Source organism: Anser cygnoides, chromosome 5 (assembly GCF_040182565.1).
Source record: "Anser cygnoides isolate HZ-2024a breed goose chromosome 5, Taihu_goose_T2T_genome, whole genome shotgun sequence".
NCBI classification, from domain to species: domain Eukaryota; kingdom Metazoa; phylum Chordata; class Aves; order Anseriformes; family Anatidae; genus Anser; species Anser cygnoides.
In genome coordinates, this window is record NC_089877.1 from 27,134,778 (window position 1) to 27,152,987 (window position 18,210).

The 18,210-nt window shown below is 33.0% G+C and overlaps 1 protein-coding gene across 11 annotated transcripts in view; it reads left to right on the plus strand.

Annotated features, from left to right (window-relative positions):
- RYR3 (ryanodine receptor 3) overlaps nt 1-18,210 on the plus strand; it is a 234,166-nt gene that overhangs the window by 102,330 nt on the left and 113,626 nt on the right. For all 11 annotated transcript variants that reach the window (XM_066997687.1, XM_066997680.1, XM_066997684.1 and 8 more), the window contains exons 22-37: nt 693-796; nt 1,262-1,345; nt 3,136-3,295; nt 3,740-3,887; nt 4,988-5,193; nt 6,107-6,281; nt 9,014-9,222; nt 10,090-10,274; nt 11,011-11,047; nt 11,395-11,555; nt 12,104-12,269; nt 13,441-13,527; nt 13,911-14,137; nt 15,137-15,938; nt 16,406-16,606; nt 17,241-17,343. In XM_066997687.1, the coding sequence (XP_066853788.1) occupies nt 693-796; nt 1,262-1,345; nt 3,136-3,295; nt 3,740-3,887; nt 4,988-5,193; nt 6,107-6,281; nt 9,014-9,222; nt 10,090-10,274; nt 11,011-11,047; nt 11,395-11,555; nt 12,104-12,269; nt 13,441-13,527; nt 13,911-14,137; nt 15,137-15,938; nt 16,406-16,606; nt 17,241-17,343 (3,055 nt within the window). The remainder of the gene's footprint in view (nt 1-692; nt 797-1,261; nt 1,346-3,135; nt 3,296-3,739; nt 3,888-4,987; nt 5,194-6,106; nt 6,282-9,013; nt 9,223-10,089; nt 10,275-11,010; nt 11,048-11,394; nt 11,556-12,103; nt 12,270-13,440; nt 13,528-13,910; nt 14,138-15,136; nt 15,939-16,405; nt 16,607-17,240; nt 17,344-18,210) is intronic.

Consider the following 18,210-nt stretch of genomic DNA (forward strand, 5'->3'; position numbering starts at 1 on the left):
GCAGAGTATTTAGAGGTGGTTTATAAGCACGTACACAGAAAATAAATTACTAATAAGAGATGATCATGTTAGCTATTAGGAGTTGATGATAACAACTAATAATTAGGAGACAAATTTGCACCATAAATAAGGCATATATTTTAACACTATAGCTATTACGAATCATGTGAATAAATACATTCATTGAGAAACAACCTAATTAAACCAAGATGGAATTCTACTGAAAATCATAACCAATAGTGAGTAACTCCACATCTGATTTTTTGGTTACTCTAACATTGTGATCAAAGGGATACCAAGCAGTAAGTCCCATGTGGAAATTCACTTCTATTGCTAACAGAAGCAGGGTTTTTGAGGACTTTCTCCATATATTGTTCAGGCATTCAGTAGAAATCTTCATTGATTTTGCAGGCTTGCTTTCATGTGATTCATGTATTTATGCAGAATCCATGAAATAGCTATATTTTTTTCTATTTTTTGTTGGTTATGGGAGAGTACTTATAGTGTACATTTTAAATGAATAATAAAAATGTTCATTTATATAATCATGCGTAACAGTCATTGAGTAAAGATGAATTGTATTGTTTTATTTATTTCAAAGAATTAACTGATTCTTTACTCAGTTTATAATTGTCAGATCCTGACTTGATTCTAATCTTAGGAAAATGCTCTTTTCTGTTGCTTCGTTACAGATACGGGATGATAATAAAAGGCATCATCCTTGTCTTGTAGAATTCTCAAAATTACCTGAGACAGAGAAGAATTATAATCTGCAAATGTCAACTGAAACTCTCAAGTGAGCTTTGAATTTGAAAGAAAAGTTTGTTTATTTTTTATTCAAGTATATTATATTATTGTAAGATATAAAAACATGCTACCTCATTAGGATGTCTCATTTAGAGTGTGTTCTGTTGATTTTGCTAGAAATTCCAGGAACACATTCAGAAAGATTTAGAAACACCTATCTCTACAGAGATACAAAGAAGAAAACAACACCAAACACTTTTGGCTTTAATAAAAATGGCATGATTTTCAATGCACAGATTTGTACCTGTTTACATGTTGTAGTTTTTATTTATTTATTTTTAATTTTTTTTGATAACTTAGAATATTTGGGTTTTGACATTCCATCATTTTGAGGGACTTAACTGCTTTTTAAATATCAGTAGTTCTGTGTATTTATACTAAAAACAAGGATAAAGAAAACTGGGTGAGCCCTACAGTATTGTGCTTTAATACTGTCATTTTTCTGTATTGGTAGAACCCTTTTGGCCCTTGGGTGTCACATTGTTCATGCTAATCCAGCAGCAGAAGAAGATCTTAAAAAAGTCAAGCTTCCTAAAAAGTATGTACCGTATGCTAACTATCATATATTAGTTGTAACACCAGTGTATTAGGTAAAATATTGTAATGTTGTTTTAAAAACAAACAAACAAACAAACCTTTATATGAACCTTGTAGACTTGCAGAGTGCTTGGTTGGTATGTTACCTGTCTGCCTGTGATGGTGGTTGACTGTGAATACTGCTGCATTACATCACCTTTTGGAGTGATTCAGAGAGATACAAATAGCCACATAGACATAAAATTGCATGTGGTGTAAATGTGGTGAGGTCTTAGAATAGATATTCCAAAGTTGAAAGCAACATTTCAGTGCTTTTCTGTCACACAGCAAAGCAGAGTATGCATAATATACGAATGGTAAATTGATCTACTTGAAATAGCCTTTCTCCATAACTTCTAGTTTCAATTTACACCTCTCCTTTTTTCCACTCCAAGAAAAAGTTTGTTCAACATGTATGTGTTTCCAGAGACGTTATGAATACATCTTTTTAAAGATTTTCTTAAGTCTGTACAACTTGGAAAGCAAATACAAGAAAAAAAAAAAAAGAGAGTTGTAAAATGTTGCATGTTTCTTGGAAATGTACGTGTGTAGATTATTGCACGAAATCCATTGGTTTTTAATTCAGTTTTTATTTGAGTCAGGGAGCTGAAATAGGTGTATGATCTATAATCAGTAATCAGTAGGAATCATCCCAAGTGTGGTGAAAATGAATTGAGCATCATGTCTACATTTTAGCCTTTTCTGTGGGGATTCTGCAGTCCTCCTGGGACAGGTTAAAATCCTGTTCTTCAACAAAACTTGAAGATAGGAACAGTGATTTGGATACTTGCCATTTTACATTCATTTATAATCCCACAAACTGTCTTCCTCAAACACCTTTATCCATGAGAAATTCAGTTAGTTTTTTAAACAGAGTAGTAAAGGAAATAACTTTATGATAGGGAAGATGGTAATCTGGATTCATTAGATGCCTTTAATAAAAAAAGGGGAAAAGAACCTTTTCCGAGGTTCATACTGCAGGCAGTCAATCATAATACTGTTTTCATACTGTTGTCTTCAATAACAGAACAAAAAAGATCTTAATATCATTTTCTGAGTCTTGTTAAGAAATGGAAGTTACATGGTTTGAGCAAGAGTCAGCACGCGTCTAAAAGAGCAGAGTGGTCTATATACTATGTGAAAGGGTTGAAAAGGAGGATTAATACCTACTGCTAAAAAACTGCTAGACCTACTGCTCAGTAGAAATGTGGGAAGAACAACAGTTACAATATGCTTTGTTCTGTGGAAAAAATGGTAATGCGATCTTTACACACTTGCATCAGAAACACAGTATTTCATAATGCAAAAGGTTTATACATAAAAATAATTTCATGAGAGGTTATCACACAGACCTTTAAAATAGAAAACACTTGAAAGATTTAAATGACAAATACTAAAGAGTAGTCATTAATAACAGTTTCTTATTTTCACAGCAACTGTTTTGAGTACCGACATACAGAGCTAGGTCACATTTAATTAGTTTGTGTGCAAATAAACCCAATAAAGGCAGAAAATGAGACACTGCTACAGTGAAGAGTGTATATACATAAAATGTATATACATAAAAATGTTATGTGTATACATAAAATGTCCTAATTAATGACCAAATGCAATGTAGAACTTTTGCAAAGGAAATGGAGAGCAGAAAAAGTTGAGGGAGAAAGTGAACCTTACTCTATGAATGCCACATAGAATTTAAATACCATCAGTGGGATATCTTACCTCTCTTTGTTTTCCATTGTTGACTTACAGTTACATGATGTCAAATGGATATAAACCTGCCCCTCTTGATCTTTCTGAAGTGAAATTGTTACCTTCTCAAGAATTCCTAGTTGACAAACTAGCAGAAAATGCACACAACGTCTGGGCAAAAGACAGAATAAAGCAAGGATGGACCTATGGCATTCAACAGGTATGGACTTTTTAGACACATTTATAGTAAGCAAAGAATATGAGATTGTGTGTTCTAGAACATCAGCTGGGAATGTTAAATAAGAGGATAAATACTGAATGTTTTGGAAAGTCAGGAAAAAGTGGAAGGAGCAGGGAAAAAAGCTTTGCTTATGCAGGTCTGAGTACATTATCAGGCCTGCATGGCTGCATGGCTGCAACTGCAGGATATGAGAGTATATATTTGCATACTTCTCTTTCATTCTTGTCTTTGGGTTTTTAACATCCTTAACAATTGGGCTTAATATTCTTTTGACTTAGAATTGTTCATTCACAGAACTGTTCTTCATCAATAGTTTCTTTCTTGTAATCCTAACGTTACTTTAGAATACAATCTGTCTCATATGCATTCTTTGTCATGTTTAAATGAAATTTTCTTTTTGTTCTTTTTTATAACTCCTTTTAGGATCTTAAGAACAAACGTAATCCTCGGCTAGTGCCATATGCGTTATTAGATGAACGTACTAAAAAATCGAACAGAGATAGCCTCCGTGAAGCTGTTAGAACATTTGCAGGCTATGGTTATAGTGTTGAGCCACCTGACCAAGAAATAGGTATGTACATTCAGTAGGAATCATGGCCTTTTTTTTCCCCTCAGTGCTAGGAAAAAAAAATTAAGACGCTGGAATAGATAGGCAAAACATACAAGGGATGAATTAATACTATATATTTTTGCTGTGGACTTGAATGAAAGGTGCAAATATACTTTTTTAATGTCTTGTATGTTACTTACATACATTTTTTTTAAAGATTGGTTTTAGCTGATTGTACAATAATTACAGTTTCCATGATTTTCAGATTGGAGAAAATCTGTAGTGTCTGTAGACATACTAATTTTCATTTGGAAATCACTGTTTAAAATGTTCTGAAATTGTGATCTGAGACAGTTCATTCTTTCCTGCTTCTTCATTATGTATGAAGAGCTTGAAATACATCTATGCTTATATAAAACTAAGATAGTATTGGAAAAATAATCAGATACCTCACTTTACAGTTCTTGTTTTTAGAGACTGCAGCTGTAATGTTTCAAGAGCAATTCATTAGTAGTTCTAATATAATAAAGGTAAAGCTACTTTGCCTTTAAAAATATTTTTTAAATCCAAATTCCTAAGTATATAAGCTACATACATTGCTTATCTTACTAATATTATTAATAAAATAGATAACATGCAGCTTTAGTTAAAGTTTCATTGGATTTTTTTGCATTGGATTGTGTTGTGTATAGTAATCTTACACTTCTAATGTGTTCTCCAGTCAGTTATATGTTTGTGGCTCTGCATAGTGTGATAGTCACTGAAATATTTTGATTATAAATAGTGGATAGTCATTCATGCTGTATAGGGTCGTGGAATCATTTAGGTTGGAAAAGGATATCTAAGATCATCTGTTCCAACCTTTAACCTAGAACTGCCAAGTCCACCATTAAACCATGTCACTAAGCACTACGTCTACACGTATGCTGCATCTGTATGCTGATTATTTTTCCTCCTCTTCTAACGTTTACTATGAAGGCTCTTCAACTTACGAGGGTAGATAAAGGCTGTTTTCTGAGACAGAAAACAGTTGGGACAGATGAAAAACTAAACTGTGGCATTTATAGTTTCATCTGATTATGAAATATGGTGATTTTTTTTTTATTTATTCATTTTTGCAGCTGATCAAACAACGGAAAAAGTCAGCATTGACAAGATACGCTTTTTCAGAGTCGAACAGTCTTATGCAGTGAAGTCTGGAAAGTGGTACTTTGAATTTGAAGCTGTGACAGGTGGAGACATGCGTGTTGGCTGGGCCAGGCCAGGCTGTCGACCTGACATAGAACTGGGAGCTGATGACCAAGCATTTGTTTTTGAAGGAAGCAAAGTCAGTGCATTCTTACCGTTGTATTATTTTTTACCTATGAATAGGCTAGGCAGAAGATGACAGTATATGTTTCCTCTGTATAGTCCAGTTCAACTACGGGAATATTTTTCATTCATATAAAGATGTCTCTGGGCTTTTTTTCTTGCTTGAATTTTTGCTGAATTGTATCTGCGTTTTGGTTCTACTCATTGTAATTATGTTAACAAAGGTGCGTTGTCTTATATCTATCTTGCTAGGATATACCACCTTAGTAAGGAAGTCTATTGTAAGCATAAAGAAACTTCACCATTCGCTTCCTTTTTTTTTTTAAGTGGTAATTCACAAAAATAAAACAAAAATTCACAGAAATAAAACAGAAGTTTCTTCAACAACTGGAAGAGGGAACCACAGTTGTGTTTTCCCTTTCTGTCTTTTTTGCTTTTTGCACGTTGTTTATTAAAGGACCAGAAGGATGATAATGACACTGCATGTAAGAAGTGGAGTCCAGTGAGCATTGATTATTATCCAGGTTCTAAATTGTTATTTGCATATTACTGAAGTTAGGGTGCCTTTGGTTCGCTATATGAAATAACTAATATACTAATTTAATTACATGAAAGTTAGTACTGCTTGTGAATTAGTTTGAGATCCTGGAAGGTAAAAAAGAGTAAGAAAAACAAAAATTAAGGGTAGAATTTTACCATTGTTTAACTGGATCATTGAGAACAAGTTGTTTGCTATAAATGAATTATAATGCTTTATTCACTTAGAATGTTATGCTTGTTAATTTTAGCCATCTATAAAATAATTATTTTCTTGACTGATTAGTACCTACATTTTTTTTCAGATTTCTCTTTTCTGAAAATGCATGTTATTTTTGAATTTTAGCATGGTGTTTATCTACTTGTTTGTTTGTTTGTTTGTTTTTATTTAGGGCCAGCGTTGGCATCAAGGCAGTGGATTCTTTGGACGAAGTTGGCAACCAGGAGATGTGGTTGGTTGCATGATAAACTTGGATGACAAATCAATTATCTTTACTTTGAATGGAGAATTGCTTATAACCAGTAAAGGTTCAGAACTTGCGTTTGCTGACTTCGGAATAGAAAGTGGTAATTTTCTTTTTATATTTGCATGGCTATGAGAAAAGATAAGAAAAAAAACCAACAACAACCAAAAATAAAAGCAGAAAAACTAGTCTGTCGATAATGTCTTAGCAAGCTGCAAAATAAGATTTATTATATACTGCTTTTTTTTCCTCCAGTTAATTCTTGAATTCTTTTTTCCAGTTAATTCTTGAACTTCCATGTACTCATGGTTTTGAGCTCCTTATGCCCTAATGCCATAGAATATCACCCCACCAATTTTGTACTTGGAGCAGTGGTGAAATTTACCATGATGTTTGCACTGTTTTCAAATTATTCAGCTGAAAAGCTTAAATGTAATCCGTATATAATTTTCTGAGTATCAATAAGAGTTGCTAGCTAATAGACATAAACTTTCTTCTAAAAATTTTCTGAAAACAGAAATTTGTACAGAATGCTGAAGTCCAAAGGATCTGCTAAAACTATGGTAAATATGGTATTTTTCAACCAAGCTATGTGAAAACATAGTATTAAACAATCCCTTTCACCAGGCAGAATTGCCACCTGAAATCAGCATAGTAAATACCAGAATTATAGTTAAAGTTAAATTTTATAGTTATATAATTATAGTTATAGTTAAATTATAGTTAAAGTGTGCCTGACAGCATTTTTTAGACAGCTGTCAACTTCAGCATTACAAATAGGCTTTTATTTGTCTTTGGGAATTACTCACTATAGGTTTCATTGTGTTATTTATGAGCTCCTCATAAATAACTTTATTAACTTTTATGACTTTCTAACATATAAGCAAAAGTCTTTTCATTGCTGTTCCTGGCACTTTATAACAATCTCTCATTTGTATTTACTTGAAGAAGCAGAAAAATGTTATTTTATTGTTATCAAGAGTACTAAACAAATTCCCTTTAGCAATACTTACTGCTATGATATCCACAGACTTTTCTTTCATTTAGAATGTTCTAAAAAAAAAACCAACATTCTAAATAGTATTGACATATGCAAAGATTTTTTTAATCTGCTGCTTCAAATTCTGCTTTAGTTTATACTCTGTGGAAATTTCTTTGGGAAATTTTAAGGATCCTGTTGCCCTTATTGGCTGCTACACAGCCTAACAAGTTTTGATTCTCAGTTTCCCCAGTTTCCAGTCTGTTCCTGTCTAGTATTTCCATCAGTGCATTTACATCTTATTTCACTGATATAAGCCTTCAAATCATAGTACAATTTAACTTCATAAAAATATACTTTGAGAGGACAAATTGGTTTTCTTTTATTTTTCCTTCAACCACAAGTAGATACAATGGAACTCCAGAAATCAAAATGGGTGAATTTTCTTCAAGCCTTTCTAGGCTTACTCTCAGGGCTGAACTTCAGCGGTAACAAGTAGCGTTAATAATAAGCACCTAGAAAAATCCCCAGAAGCTGAAACTGTAGAATTGATTTTCTCACTGGAGCATAAACATTTTAGGTTAATTGTATTCTTGTGTATGAAGGACAAAATGAGTGCTATGTGGTAAGAGGCTTAACCAAAAGAACAAATCTTTGCAACATGAATGTAAACTTGAGTCTGATTTGTAAATTTTTTCCCTATCCTATTCATAGCTTACCTTTGTTTCTCCTTTTCCTGGACTCTTTTTCCTTTTCTGTTTCTCATTCTTTTTTGAACAGAAGTATCTACATGACTTTACTGGGGGCAGGAGTTATTTTCAAACTGTTTTATTTTTCAATTAACATTTTCTTTGAAAGGATGTCTCCTCCAACTGATAGTAGTTACATGCCCATTAATAATTAACAGAAGACTTTGCAATTATTCAGTGTCCAGCTTTGGTCTGACCATTGATAACAGTTTCTCTAAGGGTAAAGAATAAGGGACACCATTAAGAGAGATTTTCTGAAGGCATAAAGTTGAAGTGTAAGAGAGAATTTCTGTTGTACCAGAACTGTCGGCTTTTCACTGAGGTTTCTCTGAGTTTCTGTCTCAGGACAGATAGAAAAATCATTCAACATCCTTTTAGTCTTGCTGTTATCATCTGCTACTCAGAAATTGAAAATGTTTGGTCGTAAAAATGCCTTCATTAAAGAAATCTATATTTGTCCATCATTCATGATGGACAGATGAAGGTTGGCCAGAAATTTGTAGACACTGGTAAGAAAATAAATTTTAAACAGATATACTGAGATACCTCAACCTCATCTCAAAGTCCATTTGAAACTTCAGTGCCCTCAGAGATTATACTTAACATTTGTTATTAGCTTTGGTTTAGTCAAGTTTGTGTTCCAGTGTCCAGTCCATTTTACAATGGCATGTTTATTAGTCTAAAAATGATGAAGATAAACAATTCCTCTAATAAATGAATAACTAACTTGAGCAAATCTTGTTTTTGCAAATCTGATTGTTCAAAAAGCTAACTGTTTTCATTTTTTTGTTCATTTTCCACACAAATCAGAGATTAGTAATAACAACTGTTAAACCAGGTTAATGTTTAAATAAATGGCATGGTGTTTATAATGTCCATTCATTGCCAAAGTACTCACTAGCAATTATGTTGATCTTAATCATTAATATTTAAGGTAGCTTTAAATCCTTGCTACTGTCATTATTTCGTGTGCATATTGTCTAGGAGCTAAATTTTAGTTTACATTAGATGGATTCAAATTAAAATATTTATTTTCTCCAAATTAATTACTGTTTTTTTGTTGTCATTGTTTGTTTGTTTTTTGTTATTCTTGTATCATTTTCTTAGGTTTTGTTCCAATTTGCGCACTGGGTCTGTCTCAGATTGGACGTATGAACCTTGGAATGGATGCCAGTACATTCAAGTATTATACAATGTGTGGCCTTCAAGAAGGTTTTGAACCTTTTGCAGTAAATATGAACCGAGATGTCGCTATGTGGTTTAGTAAACGCTTACCAACATTTGTCAATGTGCCAAAAAATCATCCTCACATAGAGGTAACGTTACGTGTTAGGAAGACACCTGTTTATCAACTGTTTGCTTAGCAAGCTGAGACATTAAACCCTTACTAATACTTACTGTCATCAGATAGTTTGTCATATAAATCTATTAAGTCATCTTTAGATAATTCCAGATGATCTTGTCTATCTCCAACTTCATTTATGGTAGTATTATCATTCATGAGAATATACCAGTTCTAGTATATGTATTACTAATCTATGTTGCTTTGGTTAGCTACTTGGACCGTTGTCTGTTGTGGTTTCCTAACCACCTTTTTACTACAATCCCTAGTATTTGTCTTTGAACATTTCCTTCTTAAACAAAATACGCTTACTTCACTCAGTTCCAACTGAATGATCTCAGCATTTTAATCAGTTGATCAGGATTATTTCAACTGTATTTCTGTTCTAAAAACTTTTTGAAATGTTCTTATCCCTGATTAAGTTTAAAAACATAACCGTTTTTTTCAGCACAGGCAAAAATATCAGGCTCAGGCTTCACAGTGATCTTCTGAAGAATTCTACATGGTATAACTTCTAATTGTGGTAGAAACTACTGATTCCTTTGAAGCAGTTTTTCAGTGACTTGTTCACTCTAAATAATTTGAATTAATAAAATCTATGCTTTTGTTTTTGAAAATTTTGTATGGAACATCCTGAAAATAATTAGTGTATTCAAAATAGGTGGAATCTATTGCTTCCCTTGCTCTTTGAGCTAGTTTCATGGTCGTAAAAGAAAGTTCGTAATTAACTTTGAAAAGTTTGTTAGCTCTTTCACTTATCTTATTCTTCAATTAGTTACTGAAAGTTATCAGTGTTTTTCTTGGAACAGTATTATTATAAAATTATTTCTGTTATTTTTAGATATGGAGAATTGATGGAACCATTGAGAGTCCACCTCGATTAAAAGTTACTCACAAAACATTTGGCACACAGAACAGCAGTTCAGACATGATATATTGTCGTTTGAGTATGCCTGTTGAGTTCCGTTCATCATTCAACTTTGGCATGGGTGTGGAAAATGCCTCATCTGATGTTTTCCAAAAACGGTTAGACTTAGATTTTATTCAGTTATCCTATTTCATGCTCCTAATGTAAACTTAGTATGTTCTATTAGTCTTCGTTGTTATACATTCAAGGTTTCATATTAATTTTTGCGCTAAGCACACATTAATATAGGATGTTTATTAGTGATTTTTTTGGTTTTTGATGTTTTTATTTAATTTATAGCATATTTGCTGCAAAATGCTATATACAGACAACATCAGAAAATCTTTTCAGAAAAGATGCATCAAAAGGTTTATGGACATTCATTGCTAATCATCTACCATCCTTTTGAAATCAGTGGGACTTACAAAGCTCTTCAGGAGGTCTGGAAAACCAGCTCAGAGTCCTGTGCCCACTGTATTGCTGTTCATCTACATTATTGTTCAGTACTTCATTGTTATCAGAAAAGTCCAGTTTTCCTTCCATATAAATTTCCTTCCGTATAAATTTAAACTGACTGTGGACAGATCCCAGCTACTGCTCAGTTCAGCACCTTTGAACCTTAACTGTCCACCTTAACTGTAGGCAACTATTTTGTGTCTATATATGCATCCTCTAAAGTCTTTGCATGCTTAATTTACTGATACCACGAATCCTCAGCACCCTGCAAGCATGAGTTACATGCATGGAAGTACACTTAGTTTAAAAATGAATTTTTTTTGTTTTGTTTTTGTTTCTTTTTTTAAAAAAAAAAACAACAAAACTTTAACTAATTTACTGGTGTTCCTCTACCTTTAGAAAACACAGCCAAGAAGTTTCTGTTCCTTCTACTACGGTAAGCAAATATGTTGAGGTGCTTAATTCTTCTTACTTTGTGAAATAGATTTAGTAGTGGTATTGTATTCAATAGAAATTGATCTGTTGAGAGAAGCCTTTTTAATCATTTGCTAAGATACAATGCTGCATATAAGGAATAATGCCTACAGCTGTATGACTGAGGCATAAACTTCACAGTGTCAATCTACTATACTAGTTTTATTTTATGAGAATTTAAAATGACTTGCTGTGAATACTTTTTATTAAAGTAGGATATACATTGAGATTTTTTTAACCATTGTTTGACTATTCCTCCATAAAATGACTTAGATTTTTATTACTAATCTATTCTTTTCCTCTTTTCAGTATTTTTATTCGTTGCGGATATTTGCTGGGCAAGACCCATCCTGTGTCTGGGTTGGCTGGGTAACACCAGACTATCATTTTTACAGTGAAAATTTTGACCTAAATAAAAATTGTACAGTGACGGTTACTTTAGGTGATGAGAGAGGCAGGGTTCATGAAAGGTATGGATTTATTTATCACTTATTAAGCATTGTATTTTAATATCATTGTTCAAGGTGAATTATTCACAAGCTTGATGAAATTTTAAGCATTAATTTAAAATAAGAATAACATCAATTATGGAGTAGAATTGTTCATTGTTCATTTACATATGAATGTGTGTTTTATATAGATTTGTTTAAGTGAGTATATTTATCCTTAAAGTTCTGTTTTAATGAGTGTTTTAGGATGCTCCTTTCTTTTAACATCTGCATTTGATTGCTGTGGATGAACCTGTTACTGGTTGTTCTGTAATTTAGCTAAGCACAGAGAACCATGAGAAATCGTTTCATAATTTTAAAAAATGAGAAAAAACGTTCACTTTTTCAGTCTGATCCCTGAGCCATGATGATTACTTCTGGAAAAAAAAAAAATGATGAGAAAACAAAACTAATAGTACAAGCACCTTTAAGGATCTCTAACTTACACTATTGAAAAGTGCATCTTAATGAATACTGTTAAGTTCAGTGTGACATGTGATATGTGTTTTTTGTTCTTGCTGTTCTTACAGTGTGAAGCGCAGTAATTGCTATATGGTTTGGGGAGGAGATATAACTTCTAATTCCCAGAGATCAGGTCGTAGCAATGTTGATTTAGAAATTGGATGCTTTGTTGACCTAGCTACTGGAATGTTGTCATTCACAGCCAATGGAAAAGAGCTTGGCACTTGTTATCAGGTATTACCAGATTTTCAGGAAGTTATCTAATAAACAGGTCATTTTGATGCTATTATAAGGATTGCTTTTCCTTGTTTTGAAATCTTAACACTAGTAATGTGACAATAACGTTATCCTACATTATATAATGGGGAAATTAAGATAATGTAGTTGTCAAAACAAAACACAGTACAACAACCAAGCACTTCTAAATCTGCAGCACTGTGATTCAGTATGATACATCATGATTTTTAAGACTGGAAACAATTGCTAAATGTGGAAATAAAGGAATTTTTGAGATCTTTTTTAAAAAAATACATTGATTCACTAATTTTAATGTGAAAAAGACTTTAACTATCCTCACAAAAATGATGCACTCTCACCCTCTTATTATGTACCTCTGATTCCCCCTCTATTCAAAGTTTGTTTTCAAGCTTTTTTGTAGTGAATTATTTTGTACAGCATAAAATGTGAACGAAAAGATGTGTGGTGTTCCAAAAAGTTGTATTTTACCCTCAGTCTGTATTAGGGGTGCATTTTCTAGAGTGAGAGCCAAAGTTTACAAAGCTGTAAAGTGGCAGAATTTTTAAGGAGCTGTTTTAGAATGCAAGTGCTGAATTTGGATATGTTTGAGTAGAATCATAGAATCGTTAAGGTTGGAAAAGCCCTCCAAGATCATCTGGTCCAACCATACCCCTACCACCAATGCCACCCACTAAACCATGTCCCTAAGCACTACGTCCAAACTTCCCTTAAACACCCCCAGGTACGGTGACTCCACCACCTCCCTGGGCAACCCGTTCCAATGCCTGGCTACTCTTTCTGAGAAGAAATGTCTCCTGATTTCCAACCTGAACCTCCCCTGGCACAACTTGAGGCCATTCCCTCTTGTCCTAATCAACATGAATCAACACAGTGTTGAAAAAGTTCTTGTTGTAGGTGTAGCACCACATAAGGAAGCAAAGGCACCTCCCAGTAGGTTAGGTGGGCCTATAAAGATAACTCAGCAAATGCTTTACTGTATTAAAGGTAAACTGCAGGTAGACACTGGTCATCATTTCGATACAGTGTCTGCAATTCCTTGATAATAAAATGTAAAGTACATAGTATATATATATATATATTTCATAGCACATTCTAAGAGGAGATTCTTTTTGCCTTTTTAGTTTTTTTAATCTCATTTCTCTTCTAGGTTGAACCAAACACAAAACTTTTTCCAGCAACTTTTGTACAGCCTACGAGCACTAACTTGGTTCAGTTTGAACTTGGTAAATTAAAGGTATTAACTATTTGTTATAAAGATGCTCTTCTAAATCTGTTTATTTCTACAGAAATTCCTGCTGAATTGTATTTGTTTAGTAAGATTGAATTTGTGACAACATATTTTATTAGATTAAAATGTTAACAAATTACTTCTGTATACTTCTTATGTGAAGGTAAATTGTTCAACAAATTGAAGCTGCATTTGTCAAAATAAACCAAAGATATTTGGGGAGAATACCCTTGATGTTTATCACTTTCTGCTTTTTTAAATATGTTTGTTGCAATAACTCATATATTTCTATGAGTTCTTTGCTATTAATAGACTACACTACATTTTGGTATTATGAGTTTATTCATAATTACATGTCACAAAAATAATTCTGATATACTTTGTTTCAGAATACCATGCCTTTATCAGCAGCAATTTTTAAAAGTGAGGAAAGAAATCCTGTTCCTCAGTGTCCCCCTCGCCTTGATGTGCAAACAATTACACCTGTTTTATGGAGCAGGATGCCTAACAGCTTTCTTAAAGTAGAAACCGAGCGTGTCAGTGAACGTCATGGATGGGTTGTGCAGTGTTTGGAACCTCTGCAGATGATGGCACTTCATATCCCAGAGGAAAACAGGTACATTTGGAAGGAACTGCAGTGTCTTGATGTGGAGGAAATGTATTGAATTAACTAGCTGATGTATGGCTATTAGTTAAACATGCCTTGGAGGATCTTAACATTAGCAGGTTTTTAGAATTTTTCATCCTATCTACTATAATATTGTATTTGTGAAACTTAAGTAGGTAGAAGAAGCTAAATAATTTTAATGTCGTGTGACAATGCTTACATACATAAGAGAAAACATAACTACTTGACTTCCTTTAAAGTTTAAAATAATCTATTAAATCTTTAGGTCTTTAAACAGAGGTTTTCTCAGCTTGAAAAATAAAGAACATGCAAACACCTTTTTGCTGTTTCTTTATATATTAAAAACATGTAATCCATTTCTGCTCCATCTGCTCACAATTTACCTGAATTAATTTTCTGTTCTTATTGACAAGATCCTGACTTTCTTAGATTTTCATTATTTTATCTTCATAGCAATGATAATAAAGATGTATCCAAATACCAAGTATTGTAATCAATGACAATAAAAATTATAATCAAAAGTGTAGCAGGAAGCCAATTTAAAAGTTATACATTTAACGATTATTTTGCAACTTGTTTTTGCAATTTAATAAGCAATTTTATTTAACATTAATAAAACTAAATTTAAAAAGTAGAGCAAAAAAATACTGTTCTGTGTGAAAAATTAAACAGTAATCTCTAGAGTTTCAGCACTCCAAACACATTACTTTTAAAAACAAACATGCAATTTACTATAACTTCCAAGGAAGCTTATCTATGGTGGCTCTTTTTCCTCCTCTTTTCTATGGAGTGTTAATTTTAAATAGTCTTATTGAATTATTACCACCGTTTGCTTTGGTGTAGTGATACACATGCTAAGGTTAGTCAGTATCAATCTTAATATTAACAGTTTAAACAAGAACTGACCAAAATGTGCAGAGATTATAATTATTTTTATTTTTTAATTCACTAAATTGACCAGTGCTCTGTTTCTTTATTGTTTAACAGATGCGTTGATATTTTGGAACTATGTGAACAAGAAGATTTGATGAAGTTTCACTATCACACTTTAAAACTCTATAGCTCAGTTTGTGCTCTAGGTAACACTAGAGTTGCTTATGCACTTTGTAGCCATGTGGATGTATCTCAGTTATTTTACACAATAGATAATCAATATTTACCTGGACTCCTACGTTCTGGATTCTATGACTTGTTGATTAGTATACATTTGGAGCATGCCAAACAAGCCAAGCTCATGATGAACAATGAATTTATCATTCCAGTTACAGAGGAAACTCGAACTATTAGATTATATCCCGATGAAACAAAGAAGCATGGTTTACCTGGAGTAGGGCTTAGCACTTGTCTGAAACCAGGCTTTCATTTTTCTGCTCCTTGCTTTATTGTGACCAGTGAAGAACATCAGACATCCAGCCCAGAGATACCCCTTGATACACTTAAATCCAAAGCCATAAGTATGCTAACAGAGGCAGTACAGTGTAGTGGTGCTCATATACGAGACCCTGTTGGAGGACACATTGCATTCCAGTTTGTTCCTGTTCTTAAACTAATAGCAACACTGCTCATAATGGGGGTTTTTGATGATGATGATGTGAAGCAGGTGTTAATCCTCATTGATCCAAATGTATTTGGAGATCACAAGGAAGAAACAGAAGAGGGGACAGAAAAGGAAGAAGTTACACAAGTTGAAGAAAAAGCTGTAGAAGCTGGAGAAAAAGCAATAAAAGAAACCAAAGCTCCTACAACAGGCTTGTTGCAGACAAGATTACCAGAATCTGTTAAGCTTCAGGTGACCATTTAATATAAATGCATTACATGTGCTATACTATCAATGAGAAAAAGGTAGTACCTTATGTCTGTTCTTTAGTTTATAATATTTGAAATCCCGAATGTCTTCATTCCAATCTGCCATGTGGCCTCACATTAATAACCAAATTTGATGATGATGCAATTCTTTCTTACTCAAAATAGATATTCAGATAGTTACTTATTTCCGAGGTGTATTTTAAAAGAGAATTAATATTTCTATGTGTTTTGGGAGCATGGAGTGAAGCATTGAGTAAATGCAACACAGTATTGATCAACATAATAAAACTGTGTACATTTGTCACCTTTACACCATTAAAAGAAAAATGGGAATAAATGTCTCTCATTTTAACAAACAATTTAAAAGTGTATAGTATCCACTGTAGTTTTTCCCTTGTTAGGGTTTAAGATGTTGAACTGTTGAACTTACCTGTGTTTTTTCTATGCTAGATGTGCCATTTACTCAATTATTTCTGTGACTGTGAGCTGCAACATAGAGTGGAAGCAATTGTGTCATTTGCAGACCGTTATGTATCAAAATTACAGTATAATCAGAAATACAGGTATAATGAACTCATGCAAGCCTTGAACATGTCTGCAGCTTTGACTGCCAAGAAGACTAAAGAATTTCGGTCTCCTCCACAAGAACAGGTAATATTAAACAAAAGTTTGAATCTGGAGATTAAAAAAAAAAAAAAAGTGCTTTGCAATAAGTATCTTGTTTATCCATGACTTCTAAACTAACATGGGAACTACTAGAGGACCAAAAGTGAGTTTGAGATAAAATTTATTAAGGTGCCACAAAATACTAAATGTCAGAATGCTTATACTTGTACTCAGAATTCAAACTCTAGGCCAAAGTTGGCTTAGGGTTTTTCAAATGTATGGAAAAATTGAACATTGTCATCCAGTGCTGAGGAGCTGAGATTCAGCCAGAGCTACAAGAAGAAGAAGAAAATGTGATAATTTTAGTTGCTATGTTGTACTGACTTGAAGTTAGTGTCGTGTTGACACCAGTATGTTGGAAATATTTAGTCTTTTCTATCTATATAATCTATATTAAAGATCTCTATAATAGAGAATATCTTTATTATTAAGTATAGCTATATATTTACATCAGTCTTAATTAAAACTTACAAAGGAATATAGCTTTAGTATTTCCATGAGGTGTGTTAAAAATTTATATTTTATGCTAATTTTATTATAAACAAGTAAAGTATAGCTATATATTAGGAAGCCTCTTAGGCTATCTCATTACCTTAAATATGTTTTAATTCCCTTAAAGATTAATATGTTGCTGAATTTTCAACTGGGAGAGGATTGTCCATGTCCAGAGGAGATTCGGGATGAGCTGTATGACTTCCATGATGATCTTCTAATTCACTGTGGTGAGTGACAAGATGTACTTTTGTTTGTTTGTCTTTTTAACGCTTGTCATCAAAAAAGATCAGATCGATTATAAAAATAAACAATTTTTGTACGTGTTAGATTTATTACTGTTTATGTGGTGATTTTCCTGACAGACTTTCAGTACGTATTACCAAAAATATAGGAGACCTCTGTATTTAAGTTTCATCGTTAAGTATCTATTAAATATTTTCTGGTGTAGTTTTGTTTATATATTGATTTTGGACTCAATTAGCAATAATAAAAGTCATCCAAACAAGGAGGTTGGGTTACCTTAAAAGATTTATATTGGCATGCATATATAAAAAAGCAGATAAGATATTGAAAGAGCATTATGGTTGTGAAGTTTAGCACTAGCAAATTTAATAAAAGACAGTAGATGAGAGGTGATGCTGCTGCTTAAGGTGCTGCTGTTTCCTGATGTATACATAACTGTGATGGTCAATCATTATAAAACACTATTGCACTGCAGATTATAGTGTGAGATGCCAGCTTTCTCCACGAGTGACTCAATCTGAATTTCCTTTAAGTATACTCAAGAGTGAACTAACTCAAATATCCTATGTGGGTTATAGAATCACATGTGCATTAAAGAACCACGTTATATGCAATACCAAAAATATTTTGTTAAGTCTCTTGAGATCTTAGTCTAATCAAGGCAATCATGGAATTACTAGTCCATTACTAGCATTTATAGCTAAGTCAGCCAATTGTTACTGCTCATTCCCAATACTTATGCAGTTAAAACTGATATACACAGACTTTTTCGTATCTGCCCCCTTAGTGTTAGTTACTCTTCCAGTGCCTTTCTTGGCCCAATGGTTGATGACACAAATTTAGTTCAAGAA